At 45.4% G+C, this 21,491-nt stretch overlaps 2 protein-coding genes across 5 annotated transcripts in view; both read right to left on the reverse strand.

Annotated features, from left to right (window-relative positions):
- Window positions 1-564: 564 nt before the first annotated feature.
- ndufaf4 (NADH:ubiquinone oxidoreductase complex assembly factor 4) lies at window positions 565-3,407 on the reverse strand. The gene is made up of 3 exons (XM_080490332.1): window positions 3,245-3,407; window positions 2,187-2,263; window positions 565-1,666 (listed from the first exon to the last, which is right to left on the reverse strand). Exons 1-3 carry the CDS (start codon window positions 3,381-3,383, stop codon window positions 1,361-1,363), a joined length of 522 nt encoding a protein of 173 aa, XP_080346458.1. The 5' UTR covers window positions 3,384-3,407; the 3' UTR covers window positions 565-1,360.
- Window positions 3,408-7,625: 4,218 nt separating this feature from the next.
- Window positions 7,626-21,491, reverse strand: part of dse (dermatan sulfate epimerase) — a 35,509-nt gene continuing 21,643 nt past the window's right edge. For all 4 annotated transcript variants that reach the window (XM_080490999.1, XM_080490998.1, XM_080491001.1 and 1 more), the window contains exons 4-6: window positions 16,592-16,831; window positions 11,879-12,086; window positions 7,626-11,115 (exon numbers count right to left, since the gene is read on the reverse strand). In XM_080490999.1, coding sequence (XP_080347125.1) covers window positions 9,369-11,115; window positions 11,879-12,086; window positions 16,592-16,831 — 2,195 coding nt within the window. In that variant the 3' untranslated portion in view covers window positions 7,626-9,368. The remainder of the gene's footprint in view (window positions 11,116-11,878; window positions 12,087-16,591; window positions 16,832-21,491) is intronic.

The raw sequence follows: 21,491 nt of genomic DNA on the forward strand, positions 1-21,491 counted from the left end.
CTCACACCGACACACTGCTCTCCCTGCCCCGCTGCGAGGCGTCAAGGCTCCCGCCTCTACCGGCCGCCCGCCAAAACTTCCGCCTGGTCCTTCACAATAAAACCTCCTCAAATAAATGGCAATTATCAGATATTAGGAAACAAACTGAAATATTTATAAGTATTTGCTTCAGAACATTTCCAGACATACCTTTGTGTTGTTTACTAATGTTTCTGATTTTTTTAGGGACATGTTTTTAAAAAAATTGGATAAAAAATATCTTGAAATTATACATTTCTTAGTGGATGTGTTTAAAAAAAACTTTAAATCAATCCTATTGTCTCATCCAAATAAAATGAGGTTAACATGGATTAATCTACATCATGATTAATCTGATTAAAATAATGTAATGCCATTCACCCATCTGCAGTGTTATATAAGTTACATGTCAACAGGATCCGTCATTTTCCCATTCATTGTGTGTGTGAACACACCATGGTGCATGCTGAGTGCATTACGTTTTAAACTTATGCCCTCAGCTCATTTGCATAAATGTTTTGTTGCCATTAACTGTTAACGGTGTTTAACAAACACATCAAGTCCAGCTTTATTTCCTTCTTTCATGAGTCTGCTCTGTGATTAATATAGATTAACAATTATTTACTTGTGAATAATTGAAACTAATCCAGAGTGACACAGTGATCTGAGTGGCAGAGGGCTTAACTTGGGACACAAACGTTCCTCAAAATCCACATTGTCGCTCTTGTCTTGTGTAGATTAGAAAACCCCAGTGTCCCCTTTAAACAAACCCTTTGATTGAGTCTCCATTACTTTGAAGATACAAACAAGTCACTTCCGGCTCTGTTGGTAACTTGACTCAACTGAGCTCGCTGACAAAACTGTGGCCCCGCCCATTTCAGGCAGCGGCCAATAGGTGAGTAAAGTGCCTCCTCAAAGGGGGCGTGGCCTGTGTGGGAGGAAGCACTTTATTTGGGCAGGTGGAAGTGTGCAGTGGGAGGTAGAGGCCACACATGCGCACACAACACAACAACACATCAGATCAAAGAAAAACAAATCCTTTCATTCGGACAAAGTGTGCGTTTATGCAGCGAACCAACTTTCACATTAAATCAAACACAAGCTCTACATTTCATCCTGAAGCAGTGAATCCAAATAAAAACGACTCAGCAAACCGTCTTCATTTCTTCGTGCGTTCTGACCTCGTTTCATTCTGCTCCTTTCCTTGGAACCCTTTCAATGTGTTGCGTTACAGTCACAGGTCTTGGTCTGGATCCAGCAGCTGCTTCAGGGAGACGGACTCGGTCCCGGGTCACTCTGGAGTTCATGAATAACGGTGTGCGTCTCCGGTGGCGGCGCGTTGCTACGAGGCCTTGATCTGCTTGGCGGCGGCAGTCTTTGGAGGAATGATCTCCACCTTGAAGGGGACGAAGAACTCCAGCAGAGCTCTGGCGTCGTTGGGGTCCAGGCAGAACTCCTGGGCGATCCTGTCGGGGGTCCAGGTCTGGGGCCGGTGCTGGTGGCTGCCCAGGGCCTTCAGAGCCTCCACGATGGTCAGCTTCCCTCGGGGGACGTCTGTGAGCTCGTCCAGGCCCGACACCCCGGCGGGGAGGTGGTACCTGAGGGGCCGCCGTGCCACCTCCGTCAACGCCGCCGGCTTCTGCGACTCCTGAGGGAGGAGCCAGGCTAACTTACCACGTCTTCAAAATGTACAATCAGACGTTTTGTCACGATTATAAACACTCTTAATCAGAGGTGTCAAACTGAGGTCCTGGAGGGCCGCAGCCCTGCATGTCTTCCATGTTTCTCTGCTCCAACAGGCTGATTGCAGTGAGCAGCTCGTTATCAGGCTCTCTGTTGAACTCAGTGACGAACCATCAGGACATTCAGCTGATAAAGAAGGGAGACATGGACAACATGCAGGGCTGCGGGACGCCGCGACCTCAGTTTGACACCCCTGATCTAAATAATCCCAAGCTTCTACATATACATCTTAATTGTGATAATCATGAAAACATATTATGAAATATAATATTTATTTATTTATTTATCCTGTGTCTTTGTTCAACACATTAACCAATTAATGTACAGCGAGAAAATCTAAGTGTTTTTGGAGGTGTGTGTGTGTGTGTGTGTGTGTGTGTGTGTGTGTGTGTGTGTGTGTGTGTGTGTGTGTGTGTGTGTGTGACCTCTGCAGCTGGTGGCTCTACAGATTCCACGTAAACCGACTGGAGGAGCTCCAGCAGCGGCTGGTTCTTCTCCGTCACTGTGGAGACAAATATCATAGAAGGTGAGCTGGAGCCGCGAAAATGACATCGCTATTGCTAACATTGCTACACTGCCACTGCTGCTAACACCGCTAAGCTACAGCTGCTTCTAATGCCGCTGCTAGCACCACTGCTAAATGCTGCTAACACCACTGCTAGCTGCTGCTAACACCACTTCTAGCTGCTGCTAACACCACTTCTAGCTGCTGCTAACACCACTGCTAGCTGCTGCTAACACCACTTCTAGCCGCTGCTGCTAACACCACTGCTAGGTGCTGCTAACACCACTGCTAGCTGCTGCTAACACCACTGCTAGGTGCTGCTAACACCACTGCTAGCTGCTGCTAACACCACTTCTAGCTGCTGCTAACACCACTGCTAACACCGCTCCTGCCACCGCTGCTAACACCGCTCCTGCCACCGCTGCTAGCTGCTGCTAACACCACTGCTAGCTGCTGCTAACACCACTGCTAGGTGCTGCTAACACCACCTCTAGCTGCTGCTAACACCACTGCTAGCTGCTGCTAACACCGGTGTTAAAACCACTGCTATAAGCTGTCACACTGCTGCTAACATCACTGCTAGCTGCTGCTAACACCTACTACCGCTGCTAACACCGCTCCTACTACAGCTGCTACCACCGCTGCTAACACCGCTCCTACCACCGCTGCTAACACCTAATACCGCTGCTAACACCGCTCCTACCACCGCTGCTAACACCTAATACCGCTGCTAACACCGCTCCTACTACAGCTGCTACCACCGCTGCTAACACCGCTGCTAACACCGCTCCTACCACCGCTGCTACCACCGCTGCTAACACCTAATACCGCTGCTAACACCGCTCCTACTACAGCTGCTACCACCGCTGCTAACCCCGCTGCTAACACCGCTGCTACCACCGCTCACAGTAACCTGCCGTGACCCTGCAGCTCAGCTGTTACACAAGCCTCCCGCACTCACGAGCCTCCCGCACTCACCGCTCGGAGTGATGTCGGCGGCCGGCGGTTCGCTGGCCGAGTGTCGGGGAGCAGGTCTGGGCTTCTCCTTGGACAGCTCGCGGTGCACTCGGCTCTCCAGGTTGAAGTTTCTGAGCACACGAGAAACCCGCGCCCCCATGTTGTCACGGTCACTGCTGACAATAAAGTTGTTACAAAACCCGGATGGCGACACGGAAGAGACAATTTACAGCGGGGGAGCATGGAACAACGACACATTGTGGTGAAAGCAGGTTATTTCATTAAATACGAAAAGAAAAGAAAAGAAAAGGTTGCTAAAGTAAAGTAAAGTAAAGTAAAGCAAATAGCTTATAAAAGCTACCACACCTGAGATGGATAAAGCAGCTTTAGAAGCTAAATGGCTGAAATAAAAGATATATAAATTATTTGCAGTTCTATATTTTGGTAAAAACAAGAAAATAGACTTTATTGTAAAATGTTTGTACAGAAGAGTATTAGGGCCGCTCATGAGGAAAGAAATACAGGAGGCAGATTTATGTTTCCTCATGCACTTTGAGAAAAAAATCACTTTACACAATGTCAAGGTTTTATTCCTTTTTACAAAATAAATATGTAAACAAAAAGAAAATACAATGGCACTGGGTGTCATAGAAATCAACGAGAAGCCAGTGTGAGATTATACATAATCCACTCCTCTTGTGTACCTGGAAGAACCCCCCCCACACACACACACACACACACACACATTGTGTGTGGATTTGAACCAGGGCTGCAGTGCACTACGTAACTGAAGTGCATTCAGCAACACGAGGGCCCCTCGGGGGGCCGTCTGGTCCGGGGCCCCTCGGAGGGCCATCCTCTCTCCCTTCCTCTTCACCCTCTACACCACCACTTCAGGTACTGCAGGGACACCATCACCTCCAGAAGTTGTCTGGTGACTCTGCAGTAGTTGGATGTGATGAGACTGACGACTCTGGACAACTTTGTCTCTTGGTGTGAGCAGAACCATCTGCAGCTCAATGTGACAAAGACCAAGAAGCTGGTATTGGACCTGAGGAGGGACAGGGTTCTATTCTATTCTATTCTATTGATGTGGATACAAGATAATGCTTGCAGCTTTCATGGCGCTGTGACGAGGGTTGAGTTTTTCAGAAGTAAACAGGAGTTTAGAAAAGTAGTAACTTTGGATTCAGTGAGCATCAGGAGGGAAACAGCAACTCAGCACTTTGAATCCAAAACCTTAGAAAGTGGAAAAGGTGAAACCCGTCCAGCAGATGGCAGCAACTTACATTCTAAGTTATGTACTTGAACTGTTTTGTGTACTTTTGTAAGGTAGGGGGCGCTGACTATGAAAAGTTCAGGTCCTCTCAATGCGGGTCCTCTCAATGCGGGTAATCTCAATGCAGGTCCTCTCAATGCAGGTCCTCTCAATGCATGTCCTCACAATGCGGGTCCTTACAATGCAGGTCCTCACAATGCGGGTCCTCACAATGCGGGTCCTCACAATGCAGGTCCTCACAATGCGGGTCCTTACAATGCAGGTCCTCACAATGCGGGTCCTTACAATGCAGGTCCTCACAATGCGGGTCCTCACAATGCGGTCTCCATGTCTGGATACACAAACTGTCGGCCGGTGAGAGCAAACAGCTGACGTCTATTATCTGCAGTTTCTCAGCTGCAGCAGGTTTCATTGGTGAAGCAGAAGAAATGAAGGCAGACGGAGGAACGTTGTTTCTCCTCACTGCACATCTGGAACCTGCACATCTGGACCATACACATCTGGAACCTGCACATCTGCTCCTTCAAAACCAAACAACCTGCAGCTTTTTCTGTTATTCTGCTTCTGGAGCTCTGAGGATGTGATGAGACGTCCCTCCTGCTCTCTGCTCGTCCTTCCCAACCTTCCCTAGGGGGGCCAGGTCCAGGTCCAGGTTCAGGTCCAGGTCCAGGTCCAGGTCCAAATCAAGGTCTAGGTCCAGTGAGGATCGTGTGGATGTCAATGTTTAGCTTTGTTTTGTCCAAATCACGGTTGTCCATCAGGTTTTGGGGAGTTTAGGAGTAAACATCTGGAAACACGCCAACAACACCAAACCAAAGCGTTTCTAGATGTAAACATTTGGTGGGGCAAGACTTTATTTCAGGTCTCATGACGCCACTGAACACCAAAATAAAGTGGGTCGCACAACTTTTTATTTATTTTCATACAGGCACTGATCCCAAGAAAAGGTTGTTTTTGCCTCCCGGATACCGTGTCTTTAATAAACAGCAGCTTTCCGGTGTTCCCGGCGCTCACAGCTGCCATGGCGCGCCGGGTCTGGTGTTTCCATTGTGAGATGATGAAGAACTGTGTCAGTATGGAAGCAAATGTGAATCAAAAATCAATTTGAAATGTCTGAACAGAAATGCCTTTTCATCTTCAGATTAAAACTGCATTTGTTGACTTATAGATAAATTAATAATAAATCGTCCAAACTGAATTTTCATTTTCTTCTTCAAGATTGCTTATTCTGTGACTTGTGTTTAAGATTTGATGTTCAGAAGCTGCTCCAGCAAATAGCTGTCAAAATTAAATTTGAATTAGATTATAGCTGCGTTATTTGACTCGTAAATAAAATTAATAATAACTCACCCAAAGTGCGTTTTCAGTTCCTCTGACTGTGCTGCACATATACTTCTTTATAAATAAACCTCTACATGGTTCATCCAACGCTACTCGGCGCCGCCATGGCAAACAGGCGCTGACTTCCGGTCGAGGCAAAAAGCCTCTTAAGCCAGCAGGGGGCAGCATTACAAGGAGAGAACGTACAACTTAACTTCTTTAATCTTTACAATCATCTGGCTCTTGACAGTTGACGTGCAAATAGGATCCAACTTCTCCTTCTCTGTTGTCATAGTAACTGATATTTAACAAAGAAACACTGATAAATTAACAACATTGTACTTTACAAATAAACACATTTATTGTTTTTATGACAATCAAAAGGGCTGAAATACATAAAGGACACAAGGACAATCTCATAAAATGAGATGTTCATTCAAAAAAAACATTTCTATTTAATGTACTGAGTTATCTATATAAAATAACAATTAAACTTGAGTATTAACAATACCCATTCATCTTCTATAAGCTATATATATATATATATATATATATATATATATATATATATATATATATATATATATATATATATATTATACAAGGTTTCAGAGACGCTAGAGAAATACCTGTTCTGTGAGCCAGGTACACTCATACTCTGGAGGACCAGAGTAAAATGGTTAGAGCGACAATGTAGAACCCAAGAGTTGTCTTTACGTCCTAATTCACATTCATTGTAGCCTCCTGATCTGCTCATGTTTCTTGGTAACTCCTCCTCTTCCTCTCCCCTCCACCTCCCAGTAACAACGTCCAGTCAGACTCTCTCTGCTCAGAACCTGAACATGATCAGTCAATCTGCCGGGATGATGAGAGTAAGGATGATCTTCCCATGTAAAGTTACTATTTCAGGTGAGGACAGACCAGGTAGGACGGGGGTTGGCTCTTGTCCCTCTGCTGTCCCTGTGCTGAGCAGTGTGGAGGAAGACTTCTGACCAAAGTCTTCCTCTTCTTCACCTCACTGCTGCCCAGCAGCAATTATTCACTTAATATTGAATCATCAGGACACAACAGTGGTTGTTGGCAGGCTGCCAGACGACTGGGAGCAGGTAGAGCTGGTCTGTTCTGGGTGGGCCACAAGCTCCTCGGTCGGGAAAGACCCGCCATCCCTCCCTCCATCCCTCCCTCCCGCCATACCTCTGTCTCCCTCCCGCCATCCCCCCCTCCCACCATCCCCCCCCCACCATCCCACCTCCCTCCCTCCCCCTCTCCCTCCATTCTTCTCTCTCCCTCCATCCCCCCACCCTCTCTACCTCCCTCCTGCCATACCTCCCTCCATCCCACCCACCATACCTCCCTCCCTCCCTGCCCCTCTTTCTCCCTCCCTCCCTCCCTGCCCCTCTCTCTCCCTCCCTCTCACCATACCTCCCTCTCCCTCCCTCCCTCCCTCCCTCCATCCCTCCCTCCTCTCTTATGTAGTGTTTTTTGTAAAGGGAACACTCGGACCAAAGCTGTTACAGTAAAGACTGAACTGAGTGGAGGGGTGATGTTAAGTCCATGTTGCCACCGTGTCCAGTGGTTCTGACTCTCACCTGCTGTGCAGGAAGGCCAAGGATCAAGTCTTCATTCATTTATCAAGATATGTTTAGTTCATTTGTTTAGTTCAGTTAATTTGTTTAGTTCATTTCAAAGAGAAAGTTCTGTTGGACATGATCATCAGTCCGCCGCCGAACAGATCAACTTCCACATGTGTGAACTTGTCAGGTGTTCAGAGTTTGTAAACACGCCAATGAAAACACACACACATGCATGATAGAATTTTATTTACAAATAGTAAAAAAAAACCAATAACAACAACAACAATCCGAAAACAGACCATAAAAATATATCTTGCTTTAACATATATACATTTAAATGTGTCACTGTGAACAGGACGAAGAGCAACATGTCTTGATGGTGTTATAGTGGCGAACAGGGCGAGACGTCACACTGAGTTCTGCAGCTCCACAGAAGCTGATTACATCCGAGGTGTCCGAGTTCCTCTCAGCTATCTGACATTTCCTTTTAGGAATCAGCAAACAGATGGGCTGGGCTGTGTAAACGAAGATACCTGAAGAAGAGTGTGAAGTATGAACGATATTAGGAAGATCAAGACCGTGGAAATCGCTCTACTGTCAACAACAAACCTGTGATTTCAGAAAGTCAAAGTGACTTTACAGGACGAGTGCAACTTCAAGGACAAATTGTTCCAATGAGAGAAAATGTCACCAGCTTGTGCTGCAGTCCAGCTCTGGTCCTGGACCGTCCCTGTCCAGCACGCTTCAACACTCCAAGTCTGATGATGATGATGATGATGTAATGAGTTCACCAGAAAGCCCAACCAGCTGCTGCCGAGAGGAATCAGGACTGTTGCAGCAGGAAGATGCAAGACGTATACAGTAAAGGGCAGGGGCCCTCCAGGGCCACCCATCAAACTAAATAGTCAGAATAACTCCAAACCCTGAACCTGATCGGCACTCCTCATGTCTGAGCCTGAACAACGGCAAAGGAAACAGCCAATCACAGCCAGAGGACTGTGGGCGCTGTAGAAATGAGCTTTTTCAAGGAGGGAACCATTAACTAGGAATCTGAGGCTGTCAGGAAAGGCCAACACTGTACCATCATGAGTATTCTTATACCTACAGAGTCTTATAGAAGTGGTACTAATAACAAGGATTCACCAGTTTCAGGAGGCAGCTATCTTTTAACCTGACAAACACTTCTTGAAAGAAGGTGTGTGGAGGCACTTAACCCACGACTCCAACCTGGCAACCAACCAACATGAGCAGGAGGCGAAGTCGTGGGTTTAGAAGTCGTTTCATCAGGACATGTTCAACACTCGCAGCAGGATCTACGCACCGACGCTTTTAAATTCCCAAGAAAACTCAACTATATCACAACTGCAGTAACAGAAACACAGCAACAGCATTTAACCAACAGACTTATTGAATTGATGAGAATTATGATCAAACTTTCTATTTAACATCTCTAGTGTGAGAACTGTTATGGCTGCTTTTGGTCCAGTTCAGATGAGATATTGGCTGGTTTCTAATGAGGCTTCATGCTGGTCCCTGACTGGTTTAGACTGGTTTTTAAGGTAGGTCTTGTTTTGAATCCTGAGTCGGCTTCAAGGCTGGTTTGTAAGAACTTAAGCTGTTGAACATCCAAATCATTAAAACAGGATTTTTTTTTTTTAGTCTTTTATCTTTAGGTGTGTTCAAGTAACCTTGTAAGTACATTTTTATTTTCTTTAATACTTGACGCCCTGTGGTTGCTTTGAATGTTACAAACGGTAGATGGAAGAGCTGAAGGAGTAATGTCTGTGCTTGTTTGTGTACAGAAGAAAGTGAAGAGTTGTTTTTTTTCTGCTTCATTCTTATAATTTGACCACCTCATGTAGTTGAACTTCTTGAAATCTTCCAAAGCCGAGAATTCGACCTGGCTCTGACGGAAAGAAGTGTGAAGTTCGTTGGGTTCGCCCTTTGGACTGACCCCCATCAGCTCCCAGCGCTAGCACTGTACTTGTGAGCAGGACAGGAAGAGGTACAGTAGGATGCAGCAGTCGATGAAGAGGACGGTGTAGAAACACCTCTGAGCGGAGAGGCTGTAGCCTCTCTGGAAGCGCGTCAGCAGCATGGCCAGCATCAGGAAGAAGGTTCCGGTGTTGAGAACCAGAAACAGTCGTATGTAGGATCCCGAGCTGGACAGATCATCGCTGCCCAGCGTGGTCAACGTGTGGACCTCCTTAAACCTGCGGCCCTTTATGACGCCCACTTTCCCGCTCTTGCGTTCCTCATTGTAATCCACCAGAGCACTCAGGTCTGCGTCGCTCTCCTCCTGACTGTCCTCGTACGTCCTCTTTGAATTCATCAGTCTCTCTTTCTGCTCACTCGACTCAACCTGTGCAAATAAGTCGGGCAGACCCTCGGAGAGCTTCTCCACGAGGTTCGCTCTCTTCCCCTCTTTCCCAAAGCTCTGTTTCTTGGACATGGTGAACATCTTTGCGATGGCTTCTTCGGATTTCTTCCTGTCTGAGAGTCTCAGGAGGCGCTCGGCAGTCTTGCGAAAGCTGGCCGTGTTGAGGACTCGTCCCAGGATGTGTCTCTCCATCTGTTGGAAGACGGGCTTCACATGGTGGAGGTTGTCCTCCAGCACATTCGCGTACTCCTCTACTTCCTCCGGCGAGTCATCGGCCCAGGCCGTTCCTTTTTCGAACACGACCTTCTTGCTATCTTGCAGCACCATGGCGAACAGAGGCTTGCTGGGTACCTCCCCCGTCAGCAGGTAGACGGTGTAGGTGTGTTCTTTGGTGGCCAAGTAGATGTCCACTCTCTGAGAGTCACCGCGCAGGCTGAAGCTCTCAACTTCCACATCTGGGCCGAAGAAAATGTAGGCCACTCTGGTGTGAGGGTACCTCAACGGCATTGTGACGTTGACATAGTTTGAGCCGTTGTAGGAAAACCTTTGAGAGTAACTCCAGTAACCGATTACTCCTTTAGCACTGTAGCTCGTATCGTCCAGCCAGAACATCTTGTATTTATCCTCGCCATGCGACATGTATGCTCCATGGACGTTGTCCACCTGTGTCTCATGGAATGGCTGGTATGTGTTCTGAAAGAAGGCGCTCATGGCCCTGATGGGGCTCTCTGAATCCAGGTGGATGTGGTCCACAAGGAGCAGAAGTTGTGGATGGAGAAGGAGGAGGTTCCTCTGAAAGCTCTTGATCTTGAGTTCTGGGTGGTAAGCAGAGCGTCCCTCACCTCTGATGAAGACCATACCATCTCTTTCCATGGCAGCTTCGACCTTGCCCTGAGCGTCCGCTGCCGGGCCCAGCTTGTAAGTCAACCACTTGGAAGTGCAGGCTTCTGTAAGCTGTCCAACCCACTGATCGAAACAAGTCCCTGAGTGGGAGGGGCCGAACAGCACTGCGTTGTTCAACAGAGTGTACTTGGGACCGTACAGAGCCTCGGTGATGAACGGGACGCCATTGGGTGAAAAGGTGAAGGAGTTCTGATCTGGGTGCTCGTGGCCGGCATTGAAATTTTTCCAGCCTTTGATCCACTCCCGGTACTTGTTCATGTGGATGATGTCGAAGATGGCTCGCCCACCCAGCTTCCCGGACTTGAAGGACAGGAAGGAGTGATTGGGGCCGGCTGGCAGAGCACTGCCATATGTGACCACGCCCCAGTCCTCAAAGTAGTGAAGACGAGAGCTCCCAAAATCTGTCGGAGGTTTGGGGGTCAACTGTGGGTCATACCTGCGGAACAACAAAACAACAAAACATCAGCAGGAGAAAACATCAACAGACCAAACAAACACACGCTAATAAAAAGTACAATACAAATCCTACAAGAGACATTTTTTTATTGACTATTGTCAAATTAAAAATAAAATATGAGAATGACAATATTTGGGAGACGTGAGTATTAGTGGTTACTTTTAAGAGATTTATAATTAATGACATTTTAACCACAAAAAACAACAGTAGGACTATCCCTACCATTAGCTGGTGGCTACATGTTTAGCATTAGCAGAGCTAGCTGGTGGCTACCTGTTTATAGTTAGCTGGTGGTTACATGTTTAGCATTAGCTGATGGCTACATGTTTAGTATTAGCTGATGACTACATGTTTAGTATTAGCTGATGACTACATGTTTAGCATTAGCTGATGACTACAGGTTTAGCATTAGCTGATAGACTTGAATCAGATGTAACCGTGTCTGAACACAAGAACAAGGCTGCAGAGCCGCTAACTCCCATCGAGTTCTCTGAACACTGAAAGAAATTTGAGAATCGCTACAGGATGATGGGATGAACTGATCGGATGAAGGAATGTGATAAATGGGTAAAATGTTTCTAATATTATTCACTGCTATTTAATATTGGTTTTCAATCCATTTGTCCCGAATCTGTATTTCCTAACATCAAACTTGTCCAAATACAGTCCTGTGTTCGGTGGAAAATGAGACAACATCCTGACAGACGCCCTCAGATCGTTTGATTGAAATCCAGCAGCTCACCAGAGGAACTCTGTGTGGAGGGTACACCACCGCTGGCCTCTCCCAGCCCGACCCGGACCGTCCACCACCCGGTTCTGATGGATCAGCTCCGCCAGCCAGTTCCCGCTGCCGTTCCTCATCACGTAGCTGTCCAGGAAGACCAGCTGGCTCTCGGGCCCGTAGAACCAGTTGTAGTTGGAGTCTGCGATGGCAACAGTGCGCTGGAACCCTGCAGAGAGAAGAAGACATCAACAGGATCACTGGTTTGATGAAAACAGTGAGGGACGTCCAGGGTCGTGGTACCAGAACAGGAATCTGACATTTCATCAAAAAGACGTTTTCAGCCACTTTCCACCAAATAAAATCCCCCTGGAGCCACAAAACCTCTTTAACCTTTCAAATGAAAAGAGCACAGCTAATAAGGTTTATTATTTACATGTGGTTTTAGCTGCTGTTGGTTTCTGGATCTGTTGCGACAGCCATGAGCTGTCTTATCTTTCTCTCGATGTTTCTCAGAGCTTTCTGGATCTGTTGCTGGTGGTTTTAGCAGCTTGTTGATGTTTGTCCAGGTGTGACCTGCTTTGCTTTGTGTTAACTGGGATCAGATCCAGACCCTCCCGGCTGGATGAACGTGAAGCGAATGGATGAAAAGTCCCAGCAGGCTGAAGCGATCTGCTCTCTGGAGCGACTGTGTCCACACAACAACACCGTTTCATGTAACCGCATCATTTTCGGCCGATCGTCTACACGGCACTTTAGGAGCCCGAAAATGCTTCTTTTCTTTTCTTTTTAAAAAAAAAAACGGGTTCCTGAGTGGAGAAACTTGAGAATGCCGCCTCAATGTTGATGTGCGGACGGGCTCGATGCACATTTCCTGAAAACGATGATGTCATCGCACCGCCTCTCTACCCCGCCTCCCTCTCCATGGCGTCACTTAACAACAAGACTTTGGTTCTGGTCCTGGTGTGACTGCAGGAGTGAGTCTGAACGAGAACGTCTCAGGACGCTGCTGTGATCAGAGGTTCTTTCTGCTGCAGCCACGATATGGAAAGTGTTTGCACCGGGCTGTGAAACGTCTGGGTCTGGGTCTGGATCTGGGTCTGACACCCCCCCCACTGCCCTCCACCTGAACTTTGGACTCACTTCCAGCTAACAGCGGATCCCTGCGGGTCCCTGCTGGATCCCCGAGCCTTCCAGGAAGTTTATGAGTGCAGGCATGCATGCCACGGCTCAGGTTCTCTTCACGCCTCATCCACCGGCATTAGGACTCGGACTGAGACGAGTCCTGAGAGGAGAAACCTGCGGAGGTCTGACCAGGATGGACCGGTTCACCAAACTCACCTGGAGCATCAAACATGTTATAACTCTGCAGTTATTATCACGTTCAGCTGTTTAAACATCAACCTACATTTACTTACTTTGTGGTTTTGGCTCTTTTGACTTCTTGTTTTGTGGGTTAAACAATTTTTTTATTCATTTGTAGCATTCTTAAGTTGTTTTCAAGTATTTGTCGGAATTGAAAACTTTTTGAAGCACTGTTGAATAGTTTGCTTTGTGTTGTAGATATATAAAGTGAATCAATGCCGCCTTCTGCTGCTCGGTGTCGCCATCTAGAGACGGTGTATCACGCTGTGACCGCAGTCAGACAGTCAGGAAACACTTTTGCTTACGGTTGTTCCAACCAGCGAAATTAAATGTCCAAACGGCAAGAAATAACATTTCACAAGCGAGAAACAGTTTATTGATATTCAATCTTTAATATTTTGTCTGCACAGATCTGTAAAGTTGTAGTTTGGTCGACGCCCACAAAGTGATTTGTTTTTGTAATTGTGTAATGTAATTTGTAACTTGAACTAGCACCTGGTTCTTTTTTGCTGGAAAAGCCCTAATGGACACTCAGAAACTTTCCGTCCTGGTGCTACTGGATCTTAGCTCTGGTGCTACTGGGTCTTAGCTTTGGTGCTACAGGAACTTAGCTCTGGTGCTACTGGGTCTTAGCTCTGGTGCTACATGATATTAGCTCTGGTGCTACAGGGTCTTATCTTTGGTGCTACAGGGTCTTAGCTCTGCTGCTACTGAATCTTAGCTCTGGTGCTACAGGATCTTAGCTCTAGTGCTACCGGATCTTAGCTCCGGTGCTACAGGATCTTAGCTCTGGTGCTACTGGGTCTTAGCTCTAGTGCTACAGGATCTTAGCTCTGGTGCTACTGGGTCTTAGTTCTGGTGCTACAGGATCTTAGCTCTGGTGTTACAGGGTCTTAGTTCTGGTGCTACAGGGTCTTAGTTCTGGTGCTACAGGATCTTAGCTCTGGTGTTACAGGGTCTTAGTTCTGGTGCTACAGGGTCTTAGCTCGGGTGCTACAGGATCTTAGCTCTGGTGCTACAGGATCTTAGTTCTGGTGCTACAGGGTCTTAGCTCGGGTGCTACAGGATCTTAGCTCTGGTGCTAAAGGATCTTAGCTCTGGTGCTACAGGAACTTAGCTTTGCCTTTGGTACAGTAAATCACCACATCTTGTTAAACAGACTTTAAACGCTGGTGGGACTCTCCGGCACTGTTCTTAACTGGTTCACCTCCTGTCTCTCAGATCCTCCAGTTTATGTAAGCATGGATACTTGCTCCTCAAGAACCCATAAAATCAAGTGTGGAGTTCCTAAAGGTTCAATTGTAGGTCCAACACTTTTTAATCTTTAAATGTTGCTGCTTGGGGACGTCATCAGGAGACAGGGCATCAGCTTTCACAGCGATGCTGATGATACACAGCTGTACATTGCCGTGTCTCCTGATGACACAGGGCCATTAGACGCCCTTTTTAATTGTATTTTAGATTTAAAATCAAGGATGGCAGACGACTAAAAGCTCAGTTTTGTCCTTGTTGAGCTGGAGGAAGTTATCGTCACTGCAGGAGTGGAAAACCTGGCAGTGTGTTAAAAACCTGGACGTTCTCTTTGAGTCTGAGCTGGATTTTATTCCCCATATTAAGAACATAACAAAAACAGGACTTTATCACTTGAAGAACATAGCCAGAGTCCGCCCATTTCCCTCTCTGGCCAGCAGGAGGTGCTGATGCTTTTATCTCCAGTCGTTAGATTATAGTAATGCCTTGCTCTCTGGTCTTCCCAAGAAAACTATCAGCAGCCTTCAGCTGCTCCAGAACTCAGCAGCAGGAGTGACGAGGACCAGAAGACGGGACATCACACCTGTTTTAAAGTCACTGCATCGGCTCCCTGTGATTCAGGATTGATTTTTAACATTTTATTATTAGTTTTTAAATGTCTTAATATTCTTGGCCCTTCTTATCTTTCTGACTTGCTTTTACAATATGAGCCCTCACGGCCCCTAAGGGCCTCTGGCACCGGCCTGTTAAGGGTTCCTAGTGTCGGGACCAGGACCTGCTGGGTCGGGGTGGTCCCTGAGGTCCTCTGGCACCGGGCTGTTAAGGGTTCCTAGTGTCAGGACCAGGACATATGGTGAGGCTTCGTTCTGTAACTTTTTTCTTTTTTTTTAATCTAAAATAAACGTCAGCATGTCGTGAATAATATGGAATGATGGCGCCCTGACATGTATTCAACCTGTCTTGAAATGTTAAAAAACATTCAGACGTATTTGTTTGGAAACGGGTTTTTATCTCTGTACCTATGGAGGCTCGATAATGGATAATGGACAATGGATAATGGATAATGGATAATAGATAACCTTCCCAACATGGCGGCTGCGTCAACATACTCCACTCAATAGACATTGCCTGGCAAGCGGCCGCTCGTCATTATACTCTATTCTATATCTACGGCTCTGTATCGGCTGTTTATAGTTTTTTTATTCTGTTTTGTGTCATTTAGCAATTTTTAGCATTTTTTTATTTTCTTTTTAGCTGTTTGAGCCTTTTTTGTGACGTTAATCTCAAAGATATAAACGTTTATTTGTGTGTTTGGCTGTGTTTGTTTAACTGCCTTTTGTGGTTTCAGCAGTTTGTTCAAGATTTTATCAATTAAATCTTTCTCATTCTAGTTCTAGTGGGTTTTATCAGTTTTAGATCCTCATTATGACTTTCCAGTAGGTCTGCACCCTCATGTGGCTCTTCAGCTCCTCTGTAGCGGCGCCCTGACATTTTCAGAAGACTATTTGTGAATTAACATTTTGCTTGCATTTTTTTCCCACTCGCATACTACACTGATTTTCTAAAATGTTCCAATCTCGGCAAAAAAACAGCGAAACAAAATGAAAACAGCCACAACAAAAATGATAAAATAGATAAAACTACGACTACTAATAAAACAATATAGTAAAACTAGTTAAACCTAATGAAATTTTACTAAAATTGCTAGTAAAGAGTTTTGTTTTTCAGGAAACTAAAAAAGGAAAAGAGGAAAAGAAAGGAAAGAGGAAACGGAAAAAAAGAAAAGTCAAAAACAAGAAAAAAAGAAAAGAAAGCTTAAACGGCTCAAACCACCAGGAAACACACATTGGCTATAAACAGTTAAATATCTAAAGCAGCTGAAATAGACAAGATGCATTAAACAGCTAAAATGGGAAAATCCCCGAAAAGATGCAACCTCCATTTTTGTTTATCACAATTTTGTTGAAGATGTTTTTCCGTCATTTCAGATAACCTCCATGTTTTGCAGCTCCAGACAAATCTAATTTGGTGGAAAACTGCGAAAACGGCTGTTTTGGTCATAAAGGTCGCCGACCCCCCGGGACAGACGGCTCAACCCTCCTTCCCGTTGACCGTTACCTGGCAGGATGGTCTTGTACATGAAGGCGAAGTGCTTGAGGAGCCAAGGGTGATCGAAGTGGTCGATGGCGAAGTGCCGCTGCACCAGGAACATGTACTGGAAGAGCGAGCGGGTGGTGTAAGTCCCGTAGGCCACGCCCTCGTACAGCGAGCCGTCCGTCACGTCCCGCAGCAGCACCAGCGACTTCTCCATGATGGACAGGACCTGCTTGGTCCACAGGTAGGCCTCCTGAAGGTAACCTGCAGACCCAGGCGACAGGCGCTCAGGCTTCTTTCACACATGCAGCATTTCACACTTTAATTTAACAGAAGCTTTTTAAAGGAAATCCCAGGCTCCCAGGTTAAAACATGTATATTGGTGTTGGACCTCAGTGGAAACTTGAATGAAAATCTGGAGATTGAAAGCGGCTCTTTTGTTCCGTTTGGGCTCTTTGTTCAAACCAGAATCGCCCACAAGGGGGCGCACCCCAAAACAGGAGGTTTTGATTGTCGTCAACACAGGAGGCTGAACTCATAAACCACCTCTGCTAACGGCTAGCGGCTAATCGCTAACAGGACTAGTATAAACTTTGAATCCCAGTTTCAAATATACAGAAAAGGTACTCATTGTCCTGTAAATGTACAGTTAGAAAATCTATCAATAAACTATACTATAAATCTATAAAAATACAGGAAAATATTATATTTACACAAAACTTTCTTAAATGTACAGGGCAAAAAAAACCAATTACATTAAAAAAAGAAATATACAGAGAAATCTACCAAATGACTGTAACTTCCTGTTTTAAACAGAATGACTTTGTTGTGTTGAACAATTAATAACATCTTTAAAAAAGCTCTAATTTAAATACACAGGACGTTATGATGAAAATACTAATAAATACAGAATTAAAAACTGATTTTAAAACCAGAAGATTTCATCGAAAACTACGTGCTGGTTTTCAATTGGTGGTCCAAAAAGCAGAGAGGACACGACCATGTTCATCATGGTGGAACGACCTCTCCTCTTTATTTAACACAGCCTGCCAGCTCTTTCTGTTTGTTCCCACCTTGGCAGAGCAAAGGTCAAAGGTCAGTCCAAAAATATCTTTGAGGAAAGTGAGGCTCAGGGAGACTACAGTAAACTGTGTGTGTGTGTGTGTGTGTGTGTGTGTGTGTGTGTGTGTGTGTGTGTGTGTGTGTGTGTGTGTGTGTGTGTGTGTGTGTGTGTGTGTGTGTGTGTGTGTGTGTGTGTAATGGAAATAATGAGCCTAAGACTGAAAACAGCGTCCTCTCAGTGTTTCACCACAGAAATCTTCCTACCGCAGTGTTTTGCCGCGGCCATGGAAAGCCTCACAGAAAGATGCTAATGCTACGCGCTAACCGCGGCGCTTCAGTCCCTCTGGGGGCACCGTGGAACTTTCGCTAAATGATACACAAATAAACATTTATATCTTTGAGATTTTAACACGACGGCCGACGATGCTTGAAGTAGATTAAACAAATTAGCGAGACAGCAAAAATAATTCAGCTAAAAATGATTAAAACTGCAAAAAATGCCTCAAACAGACTAAGTAGTAAAAAACTGTGGAGAAAGATAGAACTTATAAAACACAAAAAAAGGCTTAAAACTGTGAAATATAACACTGAAAAAATGAGGTGAAACTATAAAAAATAGCAACAAAAACAAATGATAAAAATGGTTTTAACTGCAGAACGACTGAAACAGCTAAAGGGTTAATACTGCATCTAGTTATTTGATTTCAACATAAAATAACACACACACACACACACACACACACACACACACACACACACACACACACACACACACACACACACACACACACACACACACACACACACACACACACACACACACACACACAGTTTGTGTTGATGCTCTCACAGCCCGTTTGATGGTTAAAAAAAACAAAAACTGCTGTATGCTCCACTAACTCTGTGTGTGTGTGTGTGTGTGTGTGTGTGTGTGTGTGTGTGTGTGTGTGTTGAACACACCCACCGACAGTGGAAAACTGGGCTCACTACAATGAAGTTTCCTCAGCGCATAATTAATTAAGAAGTCTCAACCTCACCTTAATTTTTTTGACAAATTTTTATGACTAATTGAGCCACATTGGGGCGTCACAATTCTAATAAATCCACCATGTTGCCCCAGATGTTACTTTATCTTTTAATGTTCTCACTTTATAAGCTACAAATCGTCTTTAATCTTTAGCCTTCATTAGTGAAATTAAATCTCAATATTCTGACCTAAAATTTACCAAATTGACATTTTTTAATGTTCAAGATGTTAAAGCAGGAATACTTCGTATATGTAGTTCAAACAATGTTCCTGAAATACAGAGTGTGTATTCAGATCCATTAGAGGCTTTTAATCAGAACCTTCTACAGATCAAATGATTGTAAACTCTGAAGTTGGAGGCTCTTCGCTCCCTGCAGGACTCTGGAGGTTAGCATTTAGCATTTAGCATTGTCTCTGCAGCGAGTGTTCAGACCGGACATGTTCCAGAACCTTCCTGACGCCTTTACAGCTGCACTCAGTGGAGTGAATCAGCTCTGCGCTCATTGTGGCGATGAACCGTGTTAACAGGACTACACGTGGTCACGTAGGAGCAGAAACTGTGCGGAACTTGTTTTATGTGTTTTCCTTTGTTTCGACAAGTCGGTTCGTCTCAATCAAGACTCAGCTGATGGAGGAAGGATTCCTCAGGATCTTCCCTCGCTCTGAGCGAGGTGTTTCCAGTGAGGTTTTTATTGAACAACATGGTGGGACACGTCCGGAGAGAAGTGGAATTCCTGCTGTCAGCCCGAGGTTATCCGTCTGTGCCGCTCTAATCCTTTGTAATTGTCCTTCAGAACGACACCTCTGTGTATTTTGTCACTTTCTTCTTTATTGTCTCCAGAGTTGAGAGGATTATTCCCACCTCACCGTGTCAGAAACCATCTGAAGGTCAAACTGTCTCCCCCCCTGGTGTCGGTAGTATCCTGAATCTCAGAGGCCAAAGATCGACTCCCGATGTGGAGCGAGAGTTTGGTAAAGACGCCGCCAGCAGCCTCAAGGTTAGTTTATTTTGTACCCGTGGGTAGATTTGTGTCTCAGATTCCGTGATGTATTTGGTATATCAAAACAACTGAAAAAAAAAAAAAAAGGAACCGAACAAGAAACTTAGTCGAGTAACAAGAAAAACAAGACAAAGAAGACAAGAGCTCAAAGTTCTGCCGTTCCCACTCAATAGGATAAGATGAAATAGATAAAAACAAACCACAACTAGAACTATACTCGGTAGAGCGCAGACCTTCGCCAACACAACCGCGCAATGCTCAGGCTAAATGAGGACGCTCTGTTGGTTCCCATTCTTTGTGTTACTTGTTAGAGCGAGCTGGCCTGTGATTGGCTGAGAGGGGAGACGGGGTTGGCTGGTTGGAAAAATTGGTAGAATACGTACGAACGCAAACACATACATACATTCACACATACATATAAAGAAATACACGCAGACAAAAACATAACCTTCCCCCAGCTTTCTTTGGTGAAGTTAATAAAACACAATTTAACACATGAGAGATAATAGAGATAAAAGCTTTCACTGACATAAAACCATGAAAAGAACATGAATGAATAGAATAAAGAAGAAGCCCCCGGCCAGCTCAGTAGGTAGAGCATGAGACTCTCAATGTAGAGGGTTCATGTCCCACGCCGGGCGCCACCTTCCCGTGGGCTCACCACCCGCAGGTTAAGGTTCTTAATGGTGTAATGTGACCTGGGTGACGGTGCTCAGACTGACACCCCCGCCCCACCCGGAAACGGATAAGAGGGAGGAGATGGATGGATGGAATAAACAAGAAAAGCAATGTCACTGTTTCTTGTTCAGTTCAGTCATGGCAACAGGAACAAAGCTGTTCTTAAAACGCTTTGTCTAACTCATAAAAGCACAATAAAACAGAGTGAAGATTGTTCAGTCAATATGGAAAGTGTCCTGAGGCAGTGCAGGGACTGACGGCCCTTCTTACACACAAACCTGAATTGTTCCTCGTAGTTCAGTTCAGAACTCAGCGAAACTTCTTGTTACTTCATCTCAGCCAAGGAAAAAGTGACTTTTCTCCATCTATGCCTGCACACGTCAGCCGAACTCAGGATTGTGTTTATGTCAGGTTTTATTTGTTCAAGGTTCACTTTACAAGAGGCTTCAAGCTGTGATGGTACTTTCATACCGAGCAGGGGGGCGAAATGTCTTCGTAGACACAGATGATCTATTTGTGATGATGAAGGCGAAACAGCAGAAACATCAGATGTGAGCCTCCGTCAGGATTCAATGACTCAGACGGAACTCCGTTAGTACTCCTTCTGAACTCAAGTAGTACTCTGTCCAGTAGTACTCCTTCTGAACTCCAGTAGTACTCTGTTCAGTAGTACTCTGTGGTGACTTTAGTAGTACTCTGTGGGGTCTCCAGTAGTACTCTGTTCAGTAGTACTCTGTGGTGACTTTAGTAGTACTCTGTGGGGACTCCAGTAGTACTCTGTGGGGTCTCCAGTAGTACTCTGTTCAGTAGTACTCTGTGGGAGCTCTAGTAGCACTCTTTCCAGTAGTACTCTGTGGGGACTCCAGTAGTACTCTGTCCACTAGTACTCTGTGGGGACTCTAGTAGTACTCTTTCCAGTAGTACTCTGTGGGGACTCCAGTAGTACTCTGTCCAGTAGTACTCTGTGGGGACTCTAGTAGTACTATGTGAGGACTCCAGTAGTACTCTGTTCAGTAGTACTCTGTGAGGACTCCAGCAGTACTCTGTCCAGTAGTACTCTGTGGGGACTCTAGTAGTACTCTGTGGGGACTCCAGTAGTACTCTGTTCAGTAGTACTCTGTGGGGACTCCAGTAGTACTCTGTGGGGACACCAATA

Source organism: Lipophrys pholis (assembly GCF_963383615.2).
Source record: "Lipophrys pholis genome assembly, chromosome: 21".
NCBI lineage: Eukaryota > Metazoa > Chordata > Actinopteri > Blenniiformes > Blenniidae > Lipophrys > Lipophrys pholis.